The sequence below is a fragment of the Musa acuminata genome, chromosome BXJ3-4 (assembly GCF_036884655.1).
Source record: "Musa acuminata AAA Group cultivar baxijiao chromosome BXJ3-4, Cavendish_Baxijiao_AAA, whole genome shotgun sequence".
NCBI classification, from domain to species: domain Eukaryota; kingdom Viridiplantae; phylum Streptophyta; class Magnoliopsida; order Zingiberales; family Musaceae; genus Musa; species Musa acuminata.
Genome location: NC_088352.1, coordinates 9,592,374 through 9,611,075, shown reverse-complemented (window position 1 = coordinate 9,611,075; position 18,702 = coordinate 9,592,374). Strand labels below are relative to the sequence as shown.

At 39.1% G+C, this 18,702-nt stretch overlaps 3 protein-coding genes across 3 annotated transcripts; 1 reads left to right on the top strand and 2 right to left on the bottom strand.

The window, feature by feature from the left end:
• Nucleotides 1–1,571: 1,571 nt before the first annotated feature.
• On the top strand, nucleotides 1,572–2,193 carry LOC135635026 (uncharacterized). The gene has a single exon (XM_065145824.1). It carries the CDS (start codon nucleotides 1,784–1,786, stop codon nucleotides 1,985–1,987), a length of 204 nt encoding a protein of 67 aa, XP_065001896.1. The 5' UTR covers nucleotides 1,572–1,783; the 3' UTR covers nucleotides 1,988–2,193.
• Nucleotides 2,194–5,241: 3,048 nt separating this feature from the next.
• LOC103981286 (large ribosomal subunit protein uL30y) lies at nucleotides 5,242–6,846 on the bottom strand. Its single transcript, XM_009397961.3, has 7 exons — nucleotides 6,738–6,846; nucleotides 6,446–6,635; nucleotides 6,250–6,347; nucleotides 6,081–6,138; nucleotides 5,929–6,008; nucleotides 5,733–5,835; nucleotides 5,242–5,638 (listed from the first exon to the last, which is right to left on the bottom strand). The coding sequence occupies exons 2-7, from the start codon at nucleotides 6,623–6,625 to the stop codon at nucleotides 5,423–5,425; spliced, it is 735 nt and encodes a 244-aa protein (XP_009396236.2). The 5' UTR covers nucleotides 6,626–6,635; nucleotides 6,738–6,846; the 3' UTR covers nucleotides 5,242–5,422.
• Nucleotides 6,847–7,640: 794 nt separating this feature from the next.
• On the bottom strand, nucleotides 7,641–13,846 carry LOC135636664 (plasma membrane ATPase). The gene is made up of 16 exons (XM_065148545.1): nucleotides 13,574–13,846; nucleotides 12,593–12,712; nucleotides 12,234–12,470; nucleotides 11,383–12,144; nucleotides 11,169–11,291; nucleotides 10,960–11,064; nucleotides 10,721–10,865; nucleotides 10,476–10,640; nucleotides 10,148–10,386; nucleotides 10,026–10,058; nucleotides 9,836–9,917; nucleotides 9,565–9,725; nucleotides 9,113–9,286; nucleotides 8,424–8,606; nucleotides 8,136–8,317; nucleotides 7,641–7,990 (listed from the first exon to the last, which is right to left on the bottom strand). Exons 1-16 carry the CDS (start codon nucleotides 13,628–13,630, stop codon nucleotides 7,894–7,896), a joined length of 2,865 nt encoding a protein of 954 aa, XP_065004617.1. The 5' UTR covers nucleotides 13,631–13,846; the 3' UTR covers nucleotides 7,641–7,893.
• Nucleotides 13,847–18,702: the final 4,856 nt, after the last annotated feature.

Here is an 18,702-nt window from a genome sequence, read left to right as displayed (position 1 = left end):
TTCCTACAGGTGAGAGAGTGAGATGTATAGAAACCACGTGCATAATAAGAACAATTATCTTGTCATCAAATCCAAAGATGAATATTTTAAGAAGATACGGAGGAAATTATATATATATATATATATATCTTTTATTTTCATTTTTTTTCGGATTAGTGTATTTTTTTATTTATTCCTGCATAATATTCTTTATTTTTAAAAAAATAAAATTATCCCTAATCTTCTGCTTACCTCACTTACGTACCCTTACCGCCATGCTCATCTATGGACTCAGGCTCTTATCGTCATCCTTTTTTATTCAACACAAAGTTTTTATGACTATTGTCATCGATGTTCCGACAAATACTATGTGAATATATTTGTTACGAAGGAGTTAACTTTGGCCTTGGACTCAGCCTTGCTCCTAGCTACACCTCTATCGTATCGTTACGCGACGCCCAATAGATCCATGCGTTGTAGGAGTAAATTTGGTTTGATAAAGGAAAGTGAGTAGCATGGGAAGGACACATGGACGAGTAACAAGGCGAAGGGTAGTAAGATCACATAACAATACCTTGTTGAGGTGGGTGATAATCGATGGAGTGGAGGACAAGGATAATTTTTTCTCTTAGAAAATAAATAATGCTATGCAAGAATAAATGAAAAGGATATGCCAACCAAGAAAAAAAATAAAAATAAGGGACTTATATATTTTATAGTGCACGTGATTTATATATATCTCACTCTCTCATGGGTTAATTACAGATTATCCTATGTAGTTAGTTAGTTACCTTTAGCATCATCTCGATCCCTACACTTTAAAAAGTTATATTGATATCTCTATAGTTTCGAAAGTGAAACATTTAGGTCCATTTATTCTAACAACAACATTGTTGGGTCGTAGATGATTGTTGTGGACGAGGAGAGCGATAACGAGAAGTGAAAGTCATTCTGTATCTGCGTCGGCATCGACGCAATTGCTGAGTGGTGTTACTCTGCATCTACGTCAGCATCAATGTAGTTGTTGAGCGACGCCGCTCTACACCTGCATTGGAGTCAACGTAGTTGCTAAGTGATGCTGCTCGGCATTTGCATCGATGGTCTTTTCATTGTTTGATAACTGCGTCAATGTCGATGCATATACAAAGTGGTCCTCATCTCTCGTCTTTATTCTCTTCATCCATAATAACCACTTACGACCCCCAATAGCATTATCGTTTTTCACCATTGATTAGAATATTAAAATTACTTTTGTACCTTTTATTTTCTTATTTTCGTTGGTAAAACCGATTGTGTTAGGATAAATAGATCTAGATGTTTCATTTTCGTAACTATAGATACATCAATATAATTTATTAAAATATAAAGATCGAGATGATAAAAATAACTAACTAGGGGTTAATATATAATTAGCCCCTCTCTCACATGTAGCAATTGAATCTAAGTAGTTGTTGATTTATTTTGATAATTTTAAATTAAAACATGATAAAAATATGTAATCTAAAATATTGTTTCAATAAAAATTCTCCAAGCAAATAAAACCAGTGCATAGAACAACAACCAACATTGCGTAGGTATGCATGTGCAAGACGTCTCCTTCTCACCTCCTTCCTTCCCTTGGTGTGCGGGTTAAATCGCAACCTCCACACAACCACCACCATGCCGTCAAATCTCTCTTTCGTTTCTCCTCGCCTTCCTTCCTTCGTTCTCTTTCTGTCTCTATATATGTATATATATAGAGAAAGAGCCACCACGGGCGGAGACGGATGTGATTGCAGGGAGGGGGAGGAGGTCGGGGGCGGAGATGTGCGTGGTGTTCCTGTGCAGGGAGGAGGAGGAGGTGTTGGGCACGCACAAGGCGCCGGGGAGCTGCCCCTACTGCGGCGGTGCGGTGATGGCCACCTACGTTGAGAGCGCGTGGAGGCTCTGCTTCCTCCCCCTCTGCCACAAGATCAAGCGCAAGTTCTCCTGCACCCGCTGCTCCCGCCGCCTCGTCGCCTACCCGTAGCTGCCACCCTCCAATCCTCTCAAGATCCGACGACCTTTCCTCTCAAAATCGTGGCTTTGGCACCGTTCTCTGTGAAAGATCACATCTTTTTGCTTCGTTAGTCGGCAGTTTTCTGTTCTCATTGTCATCGTTTTAGCTCTGCTTTTTGTTTTCAGGGTTTTTGTTACAGAAGCGTTTTAGATGAACTTGTTTTATCTCTCTCTCTCTCTCTCTCTCTCTCTCTCTCTCTCTCTCTCTCTGCACCAATCTCTCAGTTTGGATGGACTGAGAAATTAGACTGAGGAAATATCTTTATGATCTGCCAACACTTTGTAAATCTTAAAGATACAACTATTTGGCAGAGGCAGGACAACTTTGTTTTGTAGGGGATAAGCTCAAAGTGGCACGTCCTCGTTTCAGGAGCTAATTATATATTATCGTCTTTGCACATGCAAATGCATCGACATATATACTCAGTAATTATATTGATATCATCATTTATTATCATCGACAGTATCCATTATCACTAACTAAAATATTATTTTTTTTATTTTCATATTTTTATTGATAAAATCGATAACGTTAAGATAAATAAATCTAAATGTTTTATTTTCATAATTATAAAAATATCGATATAATTTTTTAAAATATAAAAATCGAGATACTAAACATAACTAATTACAAAGTGTGTAATTAGTACATATGCTGCAATCTTGTATTGTTCCAATACTTTTCAGATTCAAATGAACCAAGTTGTGCAAGAAGAGAGGATACTTGGAAGAGGCTGATGATTAAGAGGGACTTCATTTTACTTTCAGCATCCAACAGCCATCCAGCTAAAATGGAAAAGGGTTCTCTTTTGACTGGCCCAGTGAGCCTATAATTGCTTTCAGCATCCAACCATCCATTCACATTCATGAAATAATCTGCTGACAAGTACCATCCAGAGTTCTCATGAACCTATTCTGAAGCATAGATGTAATACCCAAAAAAAAAAAAAAAAAAGGGAGAAACCAATGCAGAGGGATAAACAAAATGAAACAAATTGCTTATACAACTGAAATCTATGCAAAGGCAACTGTTTGAAGTTTCTACAACTCAAGCAAAAACTGAGGCAGCCCCTTCATTAGAAGGATCCCAAGGTGTGATTAGTATCTACACTCATGCATAACAAAGCTCAACTTGAAAAGACATCATTTTTGTATCTTTTGATCCAAGACACAAAATTAGTTATACCTTTTTAGTATCTTGATCCCTAGATTTAAAAAAATGATATTAGATCACTATAGTTATGAAAGTAAAATATTTATCTCTGTTCATCCTAACACTGTTGATTTTATCGACGAAAACATAAAAATAACAAGATAAAAATTTTTAATATTTCAATTAATGGTAACAGACGATGTCGGTGGTAGCAAATGATGATGTCGTTGAGGGTTGGAGTGACTGTTGTGGATAAGAAGAACGACGACGAGAGGTGAGTGCCACTTTACATTTACGTCGATGCCGACATAATTATCGAGCGATGTCGCTATGCATCTACGTCGATGGCTCGTTCGTCGCTCGTAAATTGCGTCGACGTTAACGCAGATGCAGAGCGACAAAAAGGCTACTCAGGTGATTGTTGTGAATGTGTAAGGACAAGAGATGAGGACTGCTCAACATCTATGTTGACGCCGATGCAATTGTCGAACGACCCTTCATCAATGGCCCTTTTGTAGCTCGACAACTGCATCGTCGTTGATACAAATGTCAACGGCCCTTTCGTCGCTCTGTATCTGCATCGACATCGACGCAATTGTCGAGCAACGAAAGAATCATCGATGTAGATGTCGAGCGACCCTTTCGCTACTCGACAACTGCATTGATGCTAACGCAGATGCAAAATGGCTCTCACCTCTCATCGTCGCTCCCCTCATCCACAACAACCACCCGAGCAACCCTTTCAACGCTCTCTATCTACATCAACGTCGACATAATTGTCAAACGACAAAGGATTGTCGATGCAGATGTCGAGCAATCCTTTAGCTACTTGGCAATTATGTCGACGCTGACGCAGATACAAAACAACCCTGGTCTCTCCCCATTGTTATCCTCATCCACAACAACCATCGATGACCCCCAACGTTGTTGTCATCCACCGCCACCGACGTCGTCCGCTATCACCAACTGAAACATAAAATTATATTTTTATCCTTTATCTTTGTGTTTTCATTGATAAAACCGACGATATTATGATAAATAGAGCTAGATGTTTCACTTTCATAACTATAAAAACTTTAATATAAATTTTTTAAATCTAAAAATCAGGATGCTAAGAAAATCTAACGACAAAAAATAAGTCAACAGGAAACATAGACAGACACCTTTTGAGGCTGGAAAGAAAGACACCTTTTGAGGCTATTGTTCATGAACATCTACTATGAACATCTACATTGATTCTGAGTCCAAAAAAAAGTCAACAGGAAACAAAGAAAGACACAAAATATAAGAGAATACACCTGCTAGAAAGAAGTTTGTTATTTTATTGTCATCTTGTACATGAAACATGTTTAGAACAATCTGGTCAAGGAAACCCTAAAAAAAGATGGCTCCTGCTTGCAGGCCATCCCTCAGCTATTTAACTCAGGACTCGAAGCATATCACAGGTGTGATTCCTTGATTACATGTGTTTACAAAAATGATCATGCCATTTATTTCACTATCCTCTAGCTCTAAAACCTAAAGCATCAGCAAACAAACATGCAAGGAAGCAGAATGCATAAACTAATGTCATCTCAGAAGGCACAATCTTACTGACATAGTTTTTTAAAAGCCTGATTCTAATCCTACACTCGATTGAACCTCTCATGAACTAAACCCATCACCCTTTGGGGAACAGGTATGTCTGCCCAAATCTTGTCTACATCATGTCAGCACCAACAAAACCTACTTGGGACTCTGTTCCAACTGCATTCATAGCACAAATTTAACTCAGTCCCCACTAACCATCTTCTTCCATGTAAAATGTATGTGAACATCAAATAACATCGAGTGGAGTCCCAAGTATTTTTGTGCAACATTGACATACCTTCTTGTATCTCGTTGTGGCACCATGCATTTGCTTTAGTAGCTATCACCAGGGCGCAGAAGTGCACACACGACTACCAGAATAATTCACTTACAATTTGTAGCACTCAGACAAGAGGGATAAAAAATGCTATTTACGTTGGTAAACAAAACAACACCATTTAATTTCCCACAAATGAAAATCATATAAAAGGCTACCACAGAGATGATTGCAAATGCACTATAAAGAAGCACAACAAAAGCATCAGAATATGGAACATATCCAGTAATTGATTCAAAGCATCAAAACTGCAAAATTAGATACTATTCCAATCCTAACTAAAAACTGAATTCAAATTATTTTCCTTCTACAGAAAAATTAAGACACTGAAGAAGCAAACTCAGTCATTAGTTCATCCTTCTGATGAGCTCATTGATGTAATCCTCACGGTTTCCAGCATCTCCTCCCTCAACATAGTGCCTTCTTTTCTTTTTCAGGCCACCAAGTGGTGCCTTCAACTTGAAAGGCCAGAGGAAATTGTTTGCCTCCTTAAAGTGTGTACCAACAGTCATGATTTCATGCACAAGATCTTCCATGCAGATAATACCATGTTTCCCCAAACCCTACAACCCACCAGAATCATCATGTAAACTACAGAAAGGAAAGGATAACTAGAAGCATAATGAACGAGCACAAGAATTGCCTCTTGTAACAAACCTGCTCGATGATTGCATTGTCTGTCAAGGGAATTCTCTGTTTGTTCAACTTTCCATATCCCCTCTTATAAATCAACTCCCTAACGCTCTTGAGATTGGGATACCTGATGCATACATCCACAGTCAGAATAGCATGATACATGATTCCTCAACAACATAGACAATAATAGATTTACAGAAAAACAACAATTCAGTACCCATATGTGACATAAGGCTCCACCCTCTGCAACATGTTCATGGTGGCCTTGTTCACTTTCAGAAATACACCATTGAATATCTACAGCATAATGCACATTAGTAAAGGCACTACAAGTGAAGCAAACTGCAACACGACATTGACAGTGTATACCTGTCTGAGTCGAAGGAGCTGCAAGATTTTTCGTGTTTTAGGGTGCATCGCATTGATACTGCATAAAATGTTAGTCAATGGTGACAAAGATAGCACGGGAAATCGAATCAGCAACTGAAGACGAAAGGATTTTTTTTTAACACTATAAGAGGATGAGAAGATGCTCTACCCTCGTATGCGGATGATGAAGAGCAGCTTGGCCTCGGGGCTAACGTAAAATCCTCCCTTCATCCTCGCCTCCCTCTTCAATCGTATCAGCTCCTTCTCCTACCAATTTAAACCCCAGCTCAAGTTAAAAATGGAATCTTTAGGAGGTAAGACGTAGCAAAACGATCAAACCAAGACTAATTGTCCCAAATTACCACCTGCGACTCGTACTCCTTGGCATATTGTTGCGCCCTGGTGAAGATTAGCTTCCGGTTCTCGCGGTCCTTCTTCTTCTTCGCATCGACCGCCTGCTTCTTCGCCACCGCCCACTGTTCCTCCCTCTTCCGCTTCTTCAACACCGACTCCGGGACCACCGCCTTCGCTTCCTCCGTCGCCATCCCGGAAACCCTAGATCAAATCAAAGAGCCACGATCGTAAGCAAATCCGCAAAGCACAGATCCAGATTACACAAGAAAACGACGAGGGAGGCGGTGAAAGAAGGGATCGAACCCCCGAAGCTCAGGACTGTGTGAATCTGAGGAACGAATGGAGGCGAGCGGGAGGGCGTCGGCCGCCGGCTTTTATACGTCTGTGCGTAGTTCATGGCGTTAGGGTTATGAGGCAAAGGGGGAAATAGCAGCGGAAGCTTCATCCGACGGTGGATATTTCACGGAACGAATCAAAACGCACTAAATCTCAACCGCCCGACACTGATCCAACGGTCCGCGATTAGATTTGCATCTCAAATCACCTAATAAAGATTAATTATTTGTTGTATAGATTTATCAAAAAATAAGTTAACGTAACTAAATTAAGATTACTTAAAACTAAAAATTTATCAAAAATTAGGTTAAAACTTTCGATCATACTGAAAAGTCAAAGAAGAAAGATCAAGAACCAGACCATTAATTGATCGGATTTAATTATTGGATTAGTTGTGTTAAAAATAAATAAATCAATTTACCATAAAACTAATTTGATTTTAATAATACAACAAAAGACATGTTTGATATCTAAGATGATTAATACATCAATCATAAAATTAGGGTTGACAAGAGAAATAAATTAAAACCGATCAGGTTTAATGTAATTAGCATGAATGTATGTACATATAATATTGGTTGATAATATTTTTTAATTTTTTAATTTTTTAATTAATTTAATATTTTATTATATATAATTTAAATTTATTAATTATATCTTTAAAATTAAATATGCAATCTGATCCGTATCCGTCAGTTCGTTATTATCCATTGAATCTTATTTCTCGCATAATGAAATAAAACTTATTTTATGATGAACAAGAAGGTCGAACATTTCACTCGTACATACAAAGACGGTTGAGACTATATGTAGAATAAATTTATCACAAGATACAAATTTCTCATACATCTCATATTAATTAGCTAATAATAAATTGAAAGACAGCATAAGGATGTATTATTATCATCTGCATGCACATGGTGGTGCTGAAGAGGAGAGGCCACTTTCACAGCTCTCTCATAACACAGAAAAGAGGCATAAATTGGCATATGACATGACTCAAACTAGAAGACACTATACTTGGGGTGATATCAGATGTGATTTCGTCTCAAGTCACTCAAGCATTGTGTTGGTTATTACAATCCACTTTGCTTCATGCTAGACTTCTTGATCGAAGTGGCTGTCATACGGTGTAATGTTGCTGGATGGTGTCGATATCAAGCCCTTTGAGTTTCACCACTGATTCGACATGTCCCTTCAGAGTGTGCAGTTCGCGGAGCCTGTGGATGATCAGGGCATGACAAACTCAGGACCTTGAAATATGTTTAAAAGAAAAAAGATCTTGAAATTTTGAATGATTCTAATAAGATATCAGAGCATTGATCATTGAAGAATATGGTGTGTGATTGCAACCAGAAGACATACCTTGCAATTTCAGCTCGCCTTTTGGCTTGCTCAGCGATTTCTGAAAGTTCTCTATAGCTGTTCTTGTCAGAGAAAAGGTTAGCGGTCTCAGGGGGTTGGAGTCCATGCAGAGTTCTCTGAGCCATAGCCCACTGAGCTTCCCTTTCTTCCCTACCATAATCTTTCTTGGTAGTGAAAGCAGTCTGAAATTTAAAAAGATAGAATTGCAGATTCGAGGAATTAGTAAAATCAGTTAATTAAACACCAAAAACAGGTTATCAAATTTAAGCTAAGTATAGATAGGATTACCTTATTCTCAAGAAGATTATCCCATGCCTTCCCACTAAGAATGTATCGGATGGCAAATTTGAAACAATCCAGAGGGAAGAAGAAAACAATGCTGTAAAGCCAGATAACACCAGCCCAGCCCCAGCCTATGCCTTTTATTCGTGCAAAACCCCAGTTGGCATAGACAGCTATAACCGTTGCAACCTGCAAGAAACACACGATATCTTCATTAATAAAGAATGATAGGAGATAAGAGCACTACAAGTGCAATCTTCCATGTAGAAACACATTCTTGTTCGGGTAACAATCGAAGAAAAAACACAAGAGAAATATACACATATTATAGTGTTACAAATACACACGAGAAATATACAACCTTCTTCACCAAAGAAGATTATCGGAAGTTCATGATTTTGTGAGCAGAATGACTAAATAAGCCATCTTCATCAAGGCAAAAATAAATTTTCAATTGGATGTACGTGTAAGACAACTTCATGCTAGAAGAAAATGTCTATGTATCAACTGAGACCTAGACAAAATAGTTGGGACTTACTCATTCTTATGACATCTTGTGCTAAACAGTTAAAACTAATCTCAAGCAGTTTAATGGTCTTCACTTATCATGTGCCCTTAATACGTGTATGAACATGAAACTTACATAGAGGTAGTCAAATTGTGGAGAAGAGATGCGAGGAAAGAAAAATACTTACAAGCTGTGCGATGACAAATGCAGTGACTAAGAGAAGTCCAGGGCGCTCAACAAAGCACCAGCTGCGTGATCGCGTGACAAATATAAGAGCCTGACTAACGATGCTAACTTGCAGGTACAAAGCAGCCATCATTTCATCCTCACTGTGCCTCAATGATCTAACTTTAAATTTGTCCTGCAAAAAAATCACAAGAAACTATGTTAAGTTTCCATTTATTTCTGTGGAGTCAATTAAATATTGGCATGGCATGTTCACAAATTTACCAAATGACAAGGGTGAGAAACTACTCTCATGTAGAAACGCGCACGACATGATCATTGAAACATATGGTATAGACCAACAAATTTTAACAAGCAAGATGATACGTTAATGTGAAGAGAAAATGGATAACCAATCTGATTGAATTGCCTTGAAATTCTCCTTTTTCATAAAAAGAGGATAAGAAAACTCACCGAGAAGAAGTCAGTGTCTTTCATGGCCCAGAAGAAGATAACAGTCATCAATGCCAAATAACTCCCAAACACAACGCCTGTAGCAAATATTTCTTTCAACTTCCAACTGTCAGGCAACGGAGATGGCTTCACCCGGTCCTTTGAAATTGTCATAATTGTACCTTCAGTTACCAAAGATCAATAGGGAAACACCCAGATGTCAGAATGAACAGGATGGAGACTAGAAACAGAAACAACATGAAATCACCATTTGTTTGTTAACTGAACTTACCATCATTTAGAATAGCAATAATTAAAACCATGAAGGGTGAGAAGTCAAACTTCCATATCAGTGCAATCAGCATAAAACCAAGCTGAAAAAGATAAAGCAAATAATAAACTTCTTCCAGAGAAATGGTAATGATAGGCATAAAATTTTTACATGCAAGTAATGAAGGTTTGAGGTTTAAATTGAAACTTACAACAATACGGATGGTGATAGAGACAGCATATATCTGCAACAAAACATCATAAAGGATACTCAGTGACAACAGTAGAGAAGTGAGAAAATTGAAAAAAGCATAGTTGTGATTTTATCTCATACAGTGTAGTTCTTCATCCTTTGGAATATAGCTCTGCTAGTAAGGACAGCACTAATGATGACACTAAGACCAGGTTCAGTAAGGACTATGTCGGAGGCACCTCTAGCAGCATCTGTTGCATCAGCAACTGCAATACCAATATCAGCCTTCTTCAAAGCAGGAGCATCATTAACTCCATCTCCTGTCATTCCACAAATGTGCTTCCTCTCTTGTAACTTCTTCACAATCTCATACTTGTGTTCTGCTCCAGGAGACAGTCATCCATAAGAAATCAAAGTATCGAATCTGAAATCACATCACTTATCGAATGAGTGTAAGTTCATAGGCCACCTGGGAATACTCCGGCAAATCCATCAGCCTTCTCTATCAGTTCATCAACAGGTAGTGCTGCCATTGATGCATCCTTATTTTGGCCAAGCAATGAAGAGGAAGGATACATGTTAGTTCCCATTCCAAGTCTCCTGCCTGTTTCCTTAGCAATGGCAAGCTGGTCACCTGAACTGGGCATGTTTGTTAGGAAATGATGACCAACCAACAAAATTGCAACCTAAGAACTAAATGCAGAGATGACTTACCTGTAATCATTTTTACATTGACACCAAGATTGAGGGCCCTGCGGATAGTTTCAGCACTATCATGCCTTGGGGGATCAAATAAAGGTAACAGACCGACAAATTGCCATGGCCCCCCTGAGCTCTCTCTGGACTTTTCTGGAACTTCCTGCAAAAAGAGAGGAAACTATTGTTCAGAGGCAAAGCTGAAAAGAACACTCATATAGTAGCAATTAAACCAACTGAGGACAGAGAGAGCAAACCTGTCTTGCTACAGCTAGTGATCGAAGTCCACGTTCAGCATATTTATCAATTACAGAATGAACCTTATTCCTGACATCTTCTTTGCAGTTGCAAAGGCTCAAAATCTGTCCTCGAAGCCGAATAAATTTAAGAGGCACAGCAAACAGTAGAAAAATGATTAAAAGTATGCTTAAGAAAAAAGAAAAGAAATTCAAGGGACTAAATTTACCTGCTCCGGTGCACCTTTACTTGCACGATGCCAGTTGCCAGTGGCATCGATGTAGGTAAGAGCAGTTCTTTTGTCAACAGGGTTGAAGGGGAGGAAATGTAACTCCCTAATACCCGCTCTAGCCTGTCCAACAGAAACAAAATGTTGATCAGACCTTACAAGAAATGAAACCATATTACCAACGGGGTCATCAACAACAGCTTATTAGGCATACCTCCTTTGGGTCTGCAAGCATCCCCACCATTGCAGCATCGATGGCATCCTGGTTCTCTGTCCTTGATGCTCTTGCTGCCAATAGGATAACATGCTCCTTATCCACACCCTTTGCAAAAACCTCAATCAGGTTCTTGTCCACACTCAATTTGTTAAGGGTCAGAGTCCCTGTTTTATCACTGCAGAGTACATCCATGCCGGCCATCTCCTCAATGGCAGTCATTCTCTTCGTGATAGCGCCTTGTTCCGACAGCCGGTGTGAGCCAATGGCCATTGTCACTGACAGGACAGTAGGCATGGCAATTGGGATGCCTCCAATCAAGAGCACCAACAGGTTGTCGATCCCATCCCTGTACCTTCTGTGTTGTATCGGATACATGACGATGATCTCGACGATCATACCAACTGCAATGGAGCAGATGCAGAAGTTGCCAATGGCCGTAAGGACCTTCTGGAAGTGCCCGACTTGGTTCGTGCTGTCCACAAGATGAGCTGCTTTCCCGAAGAAGGTGTGGACACCGGTGGCAATAACGACAGCCTCGATCTCACCCTGCTTGCAGGTGGAGCCAGAGAACACTTCGTCTCCGGGATTCTTGGTGACAGGAAGCGATTCTCCGGTCAAGGCAGACTGATCAATCTTCAGTGGATCTCCTTCGAGAAGACGGGCATCGGCAGGGACGATGTCACCCAGTTTGATGCTGATAATATCACCTGGCACGAGAATTGCTGCGTCCTGCTCGCTCCAGCGGCCATCTCTAAGCACCTGTAACCACCAACGACTAAACCATTGATGTCTCTACAGCATCAAGGATGAATTCAACGTAAGTCTCGAACAGAATGACAAGTACGTACCTTCGTCTTGGGAGCAAGGCCTGCCATCAGGGCGGCCGCGGCATTGCCCGCGTTGTTTTCTTCGATGAAGCTGATGGTGGAGTTGATGACGAGCAGCACGATGATACCGACGAAGTCTTGCCAGTCGGGCGGCTTGCCGCCGCCGTTGGCCAAAGCGATGGCCATGACAGCGGCCATCTCCATGACCCATGAGAGGGGGTTCCACATGAAGCCCAGAAACTTGAGAACCTTGCTTTCCTGCGGATCCCAAACCCATTCATTCCTCAGCCCAAGAAGATTTCATCAAAGCAAACAGGCAAAAGAACAAGCAATCGACTCCAAAAACTGAAATCTTTCGAGAAGAGTTCAAAGAATATGACTTTTTTCTCTTCGAGCTTGTTTGGGCCAAAGATTTGGAGCCGATTGGCTCCTTCTTGGGATGTCAGGCCTTCTCTGGTGCATTTCAGTTGCTCAAACACCTCTTCGATCGGAACCCGTTCCTGAAAGCAAAACCAAGATGTCAAATGAAAACATTAAATAAATGGTCCAAACCGCAACACGACAAAACATAAAAAGCTTCAACTTTTCATGATATGTTGGTGACAGATTCCAGTAATGACATCGCGTGCAGGAACAGATTCCACGCCAAATAGTGGAAGCCGTGCAACGAGCATAGAACTTGGTAGCCATATAGTGATTCGCACTGTTCCTCGCACGCGTAAAATAAAAGAGATTTGAAGGATTTCTTTGGGTTACTCTGCGCTTACGGCGGGACAATTAAGAGGTCGAGAAGGGGAAAGACTTTATCTTTCGGTACGGACGAGTACTTACGGAAGTCGTTGATATCACGAGACCGCAAGGAGTCTTTTTCTGTTCTATTCTTCCGCTGGAGAAGAACAGAAAGAGAAGACGACAAGAGGGAGCTTAAAATCAGGAGAAATGTCGGGAATACTATAATAGCAAGCAGCGCATTAGGAGAATTAAAATTTATGATTCTTATTTGCGTTTCTTTCCTCTTCGACTCCTCCCTTAATTGGACTCGCCAATTGAATAGAAGGAAATGAAGATCAAAACCTAGGCGAATCCTAATTCCATCATCATCATCCCATAATACAGGAGAAAATAAATAAAAAACAAACAGAAAATTTAGATTGTAGAGAGTATCCATTCGTAGAAAAATCTTTCTTCTATGTGCAATTTGAGTTCTTAATGTAAGTCCATCTCAGGATCCTCACTTCAGCAGCCAAAAAGGGGAGAAAAGGGTGGATTTTTAGTAGAGTAACGCCAAAATCATCAGGCAAATGACGCAGAAAGAAAGAAAATTAGAAGGGAAGATTCAATAGGGGCGAGGAGTCATTTACAAGATCGACGTTCTCGTTCTTGATCTCTTCCAAGCTGATCGCTTTGTTGCCGGCCATCTCCGACTGAGATCAAACAACACTGACGACGAAGAAAGATGAATCCGGGCGGAAGAGAGGGAACCCTACAGTTCCGACCCGCGCCTCAGAGGAAGCGACTATCTCACCGGACTCTATATATTCGCTAGGAGGAGAGGAAGAGATTGGTCTTAATGGAGAAGGAGAAGAGCGGAGAGCTGCGAGAACATAAGATCACCGGAAGCGGGCAATGGAGGAAGACGCGCCTCCTCGCTCCATATTTGTACCCCGCCACAATACCCCGTCGCCCATCTTGGCGGCCCCACCGGCCTCTTCACCTCCCCGACTGCTCAAACAAGTACGCATAGTCGATCCTACGCGCGCGCACGACGATCGCGTATATCTGCATCCGTCCCGCTTTGAGAGGCACGCTGGCATATGATCGGTCACCTGGAGATGCGTGCTGCGATGCGGACACCCGCAAGCGTTCATGCTGGTCTTCTATGAGAAAGACCGCAGAGTGAAAGAAAGAGAGGTCGAGCGGGGCCCATCTTTTTTTACCGTGTCGTGGCATCCTGCAATTGGCCGGAATGTCGCCCCCATTTAAAACGAAATAAAAAATTGCCTAATTAATTAATGGCAATATTTGATTGCGTACAGGATCCTCTCCAAGATGTGTTGGAACTGTGACCTTCCCAGTTTAAGTCTAGTCCGTCCATTATCACTATCAATTTTTATCCCTATTATTTTTTAGTATATTATTATATATATCCCTCTGAATATTAAAATGCTTCATATATATCTCTCATATTACATGAAACAAACCAAACTAAAATTAAGTATTACTGATCATAATTATCTAAAATATGCTAATCCAAATATGTTCTTCCTATCTATGTTAAAATAAATGTTTTTCTAATCCAAATACCAACTTATTAGAGTTCACACAGAGTAAAGATAGTCAACTCAAATAGATTAATGCTAATCAAAATTCAAAGTAACTAATTTAGGTTTTTAGTCAAGATCGGAGGATTTAAAATTTTATTTATCATATTTTATAACTGTTATTACTTGATATGAGTGACAGATTTAAGAGAATTGATTAGCTCCACTTAGTTCAAATTTGATCCACGTCAAAAACTTATCGAGGTACTTAAAACACTAAGTGTAGTGTCGAAAGAACGCTCCCAACGTAGTTTAATCGATACTGAGTTAAACTCCGAAAGTAAATTTAAACTATTCGACCTCGAAAGTATATCACATATTTAATTTTTATAGACAATCCTTAGGTTACGATCATGATTTTACTACCATGACATATTTATCGGTCAATTAAGATTTTTATGTTTTTTTTATGATGTGATTATCATATGTCGATCTTCAAATTGTGATGTACTAAATCTATTTATCAAAAGTTAAAGATTTAAAACTTATCTGACATATGTCTATATTTAAAATATTAGCTTGATAATAATGTATCTGACTTAACTCTTGGGAATGCCTCCCTCCCCATCTGATGAGAACTACCGTTCCCATCAACGCATTCAGAACGATCGGAGAGTCAACGGGAAGCACCTCCAGCACAGTCTGCATCAGAAGAACAAGAAGATGAGGGGTGGTTAGTCAACGCATGCGTTTCTTCATGTAGTGTGGTGTTGAAGAGTGCCAAATAATTGAGGTAGATCTCTCTATCTCCACCCTGTTGCCAAGTCAAATGTCTCATTAGTTTTCCTCACAATGTCTTAGATGGCATGAAAGTAAACAGCAAATCCAGAGAAAGGAGAACAGAGACACTTTTTTTCACCCACGATTTCAATCAGAATCATTACAATTCCTATTTTGACTGGTTGGCAATTCCACATCATCTTCCCTTCGCTTCTTTACCATGATTTCAATATTTTTTTCTTTTATTTCTACTGGCAAATTATGATATTAGTTTGGGTTGGCATAAAAATGGTAATATATACATACATATATATATATATATATATATATATATATATATATATGTATATTCTTCGGTTAACAAAAAAAAAACACATTTGTAAATAAAATATGTTCCAATATTATTTTTCTTAAATCCCAGCAGGACATGACATAAAGCATTCTTCCTTTATTTATAAATATATGTAATTTATTAGGAAAAGCACCAAGAAATAATTTGAGAATGTTGAGAAAATAAGACATCTCAGAAATATTGATGAAAAGGAAGATTGAGTACCAAAATGAGGAGGATATGATTTGTTCCTGTCAGCACCAATCAGGCAGCATCAAGTCAACTGTGCAATTAAATCTACAACCATTGCATGAAAAATATTGTGGTGAGGCATGCAGATAACAAAGCTAAGAAATCTGCAGAGCATCAAGAACATGGAATGGCCTTTACCAATCATGCAAAAAAGCTTTGGCCCTCTTTGGACCATCATCTTCTGAATTCAATAAGGAGTTTGCGTCACCAAAGAACAAGAAAGATGACTATAAAGATGAATGCTTCAGTTGTGTGTCTTCAGCTAACCTAAAGTAGCAGAGCATGCTGTCATACCAAGCATGGGATATTTTAGTTAGTTTATATCATGCTTTTACACATAACAGGGATTAAAGTTAAATCTACAGTTAAAAAATCAATATAATATATATGAAATTTTGCCAAAGAAATAAGAGTATGTGTGTGTTCTTAAATAAGAATGGTATTTAGTGCAAGCTTTGATGGAGTTACATATTTGGTGCCTTGCAACAAAGTCCAACCTTTGCATTATTGGTTGTTATCCTACTGTGTACTTTGCAAGATGATCATAAATGGTTCCCAGATATGATTCCATAGTTCACTCAAAGAAATGAATGAGGGATGTGTTCTCCAGGAGCAGTTACTTTCATGAGCTGGTATGTGCTATGTGTCTCAAAGATGCCTGAAGCACTGAAGCAGAATGAGTGGTGCATAATGTATAGTACAAGATGAAACCCTTCTTTCCTGTACCACCCAATGGCACTCATCTCTCTTCACCATCTTTTGACTTGATGGAAGGCCAGAAGTATGGGAGATGCAAGGATGAGATCTTTGAGGGACAAAAGAGAATATTATGCCTAGCCAATGATTTCTATTGTAGTTTAATTCTCTCTCTCTCTCTAGCAGATGGTTTTTCTATTAATTTCTTGGCCAGTGAGTGACAGATGTTCAGAGCCATGATATTATATTCCAACTAAGAAGAGGTTTAGATCATGTCCTGATGCTTAATACACTGATGATTATATTCCAAATAGAAATATGCAGATATATATGGGATGCATAATACACTGATGCTTAAATTTGCATCCACAATAATGCCAAGATGATCTTTATGATCTATTTTACTGCCATCCTGTTTTATGATATTACTAGTATTCTAGACAACAGCAACACTGGTGTTCCCAATAATTGCTATCTTCCCAATTTTACTCGGAGAGATATTTGGTATTGTTAAGGACTCAGTGATGTCTACGGAAAAATCTCTCCAGTCTTAGTGCACACACATCTTGTAGCTCCACTGTCTGCTAGAATTCCATGATTTATGTTAAACATCATAACGATAGGTAGAATATGACCTAGAACCAATAACTGACCTGGAGATAACTATTCATGTTCATGGAATCAAGACTATTGTTATCTGGTCTATTTAGTGGCAAAGAGAACTTTTGTTGAGGACCAGATGTAGAATCACTGTACTGTTGGTATCCACTGGCTGGGACTTTTTGTTCTAATCTATGTTGGCTAACCTCCATAAGTGTGCACTTCAACTTGAAGTTGACAGGTAATGGAGATTCAAGTCCCACATTTCTTGCTGCAAGAAGTTGACAGGTTAAGCAGAAACTTGTGTTATGTTTTGTTTAGCAAGATCATTTGTTGCTGAGTTCCAAATTCTCATAAGATTTCTATAGGAAATGTTGTGGAAGAAAAATATAAGGCAGTGATCAATCAAATGTATATGACAGTTCTACCCTGAGAACATATCAGCAGGGAAGGGAATGATTCAGCTAAAGAGAAGCTATGGACAAACTCATCAGAGGTCTTCACATGCATTAGTAGTGTCACAAGAAATTATTGGCAATCTGGAGAGTCACAAAGAAAGACAGGAAATGGTGGTGGCAGGCATTGTATGACTAGACACCAATTGTTGAATTCCCAAACACATATAAACTAAAAGATGGCTCAACTTTAGATGTTGAATTCCCTGCCTTTTTCCAGGTCCATGCATCTTTAAGACCTATAGAGTAGTGGCTCCAATGATAGCACTAGAGAGTAGTAAAATAATATGTTTCATACTTGGTTGCTCATACCTTTCCCCCTGTCTTTTTTGCCATTTTGTGGAAGTGGAGAATCTGTTGCAGTCCAGTGCTGGTTCATTATAGTCCAAGAGAAATAATGAGTTTCCTGCATGCTAAGAGAGCAGAGCAACTTGGGAGGTGAAGTCTCCATCAAGAACAGGCCATGGTGGAAAATGCTCACCCCTCAAGGCTAAGAGATTTAGAGTATTCCTCAGAAAAATTGTGTATATATATATATATATATATATATATATATAGCTTCAGAGTTAAAGCATTAGTACACATGTTTCTATCAAGAACTAATTGAAAGGATCATTCATTTTAACAAAGCTTGGATGGTCCTGGACAACAAAACTACATGACTAGTAGCTACTTGTCCCTATATAATCCTGCTGAACTTTTGTGACTACAAGACAATCCAGGATTGTTCCCAATGACCTGATGAATGAATCATGAAAGGCTGATATGGTATTTCTTCATCAATGTAAGAATTGAATATGATCATTGAATCAATAGTTCGGATACCAAAAGCTAAAAAAACATTGCTTTTTACTGTGAAAGGACCATAAGCAATATGCAAAGATGGCTCAGTCAAAATTCTAATAGACCTATAAGAATGGATGAATGCTAACGGAGATGGCATTGCCAAGGTTGATTCAATGTACTATTGACTAGAGAGCCAAACCTAAGATTTCATGAAGTCCATTACCAGCAATCATCCAATTCCTTCAGTCTGTCATTGACAACCCAGCTGTTCATTTTTCTTGGAATATGACTGAAAACAATCCCCCTCATCTTAAGGTTAATGTAAATTG

Excerpts from the sequence above, each read along its gene's own strand:
- LOC135636664 (XM_065148545.1), bottom strand. The coding sequence starts at position 13,630 with ATGGCCGGCAACAAAGCGATCAGCTTGGAAGAGATCAAGAACGAGAAC. Across the intron at positions 10,387-10,475 it reads ATTTGCCGGAGTATTCCCAG|AACACAAGTATGAGATTGTG; the intron begins GTGGCCTATGAA and ends CTCCTGGAGCAG. Across the intron at positions 8,607-9,112 it reads CATTTGTCATCGCACAGCTT|GTTGCAACGGTTATAGCTGT; the intron begins GTAAGTATTTTT and ends TGTTTCTTGCAG.
- LOC103981286 (XM_009397961.3), bottom strand. The coding sequence starts at position 6,625 with ATGGCGACGGAGGAAGCGAAGGCGGTGGTCCCGGAGTCGGTGTTGAAG. Across the intron at positions 6,348-6,445 it reads CCAAGGAGTACGAGTCGCAG|GAGAAGGAGCTGATACGATT; the intron begins GTGGTAATTTGG and ends TTAAATTGGTAG. Across the intron at positions 6,009-6,080 it reads AGCTCCTTCGACTCAGACAG|ATATTCAATGGTGTATTTCT; the intron begins GTATACACTGTC and ends ATTATGCTGTAG.
- LOC135635026 (XM_065145824.1), top strand. The coding sequence starts at position 1,784 with ATGTGCGTGGTGTTCCTGTGCAGGGAGGAGGAGGAGGTGTTGGGCACG.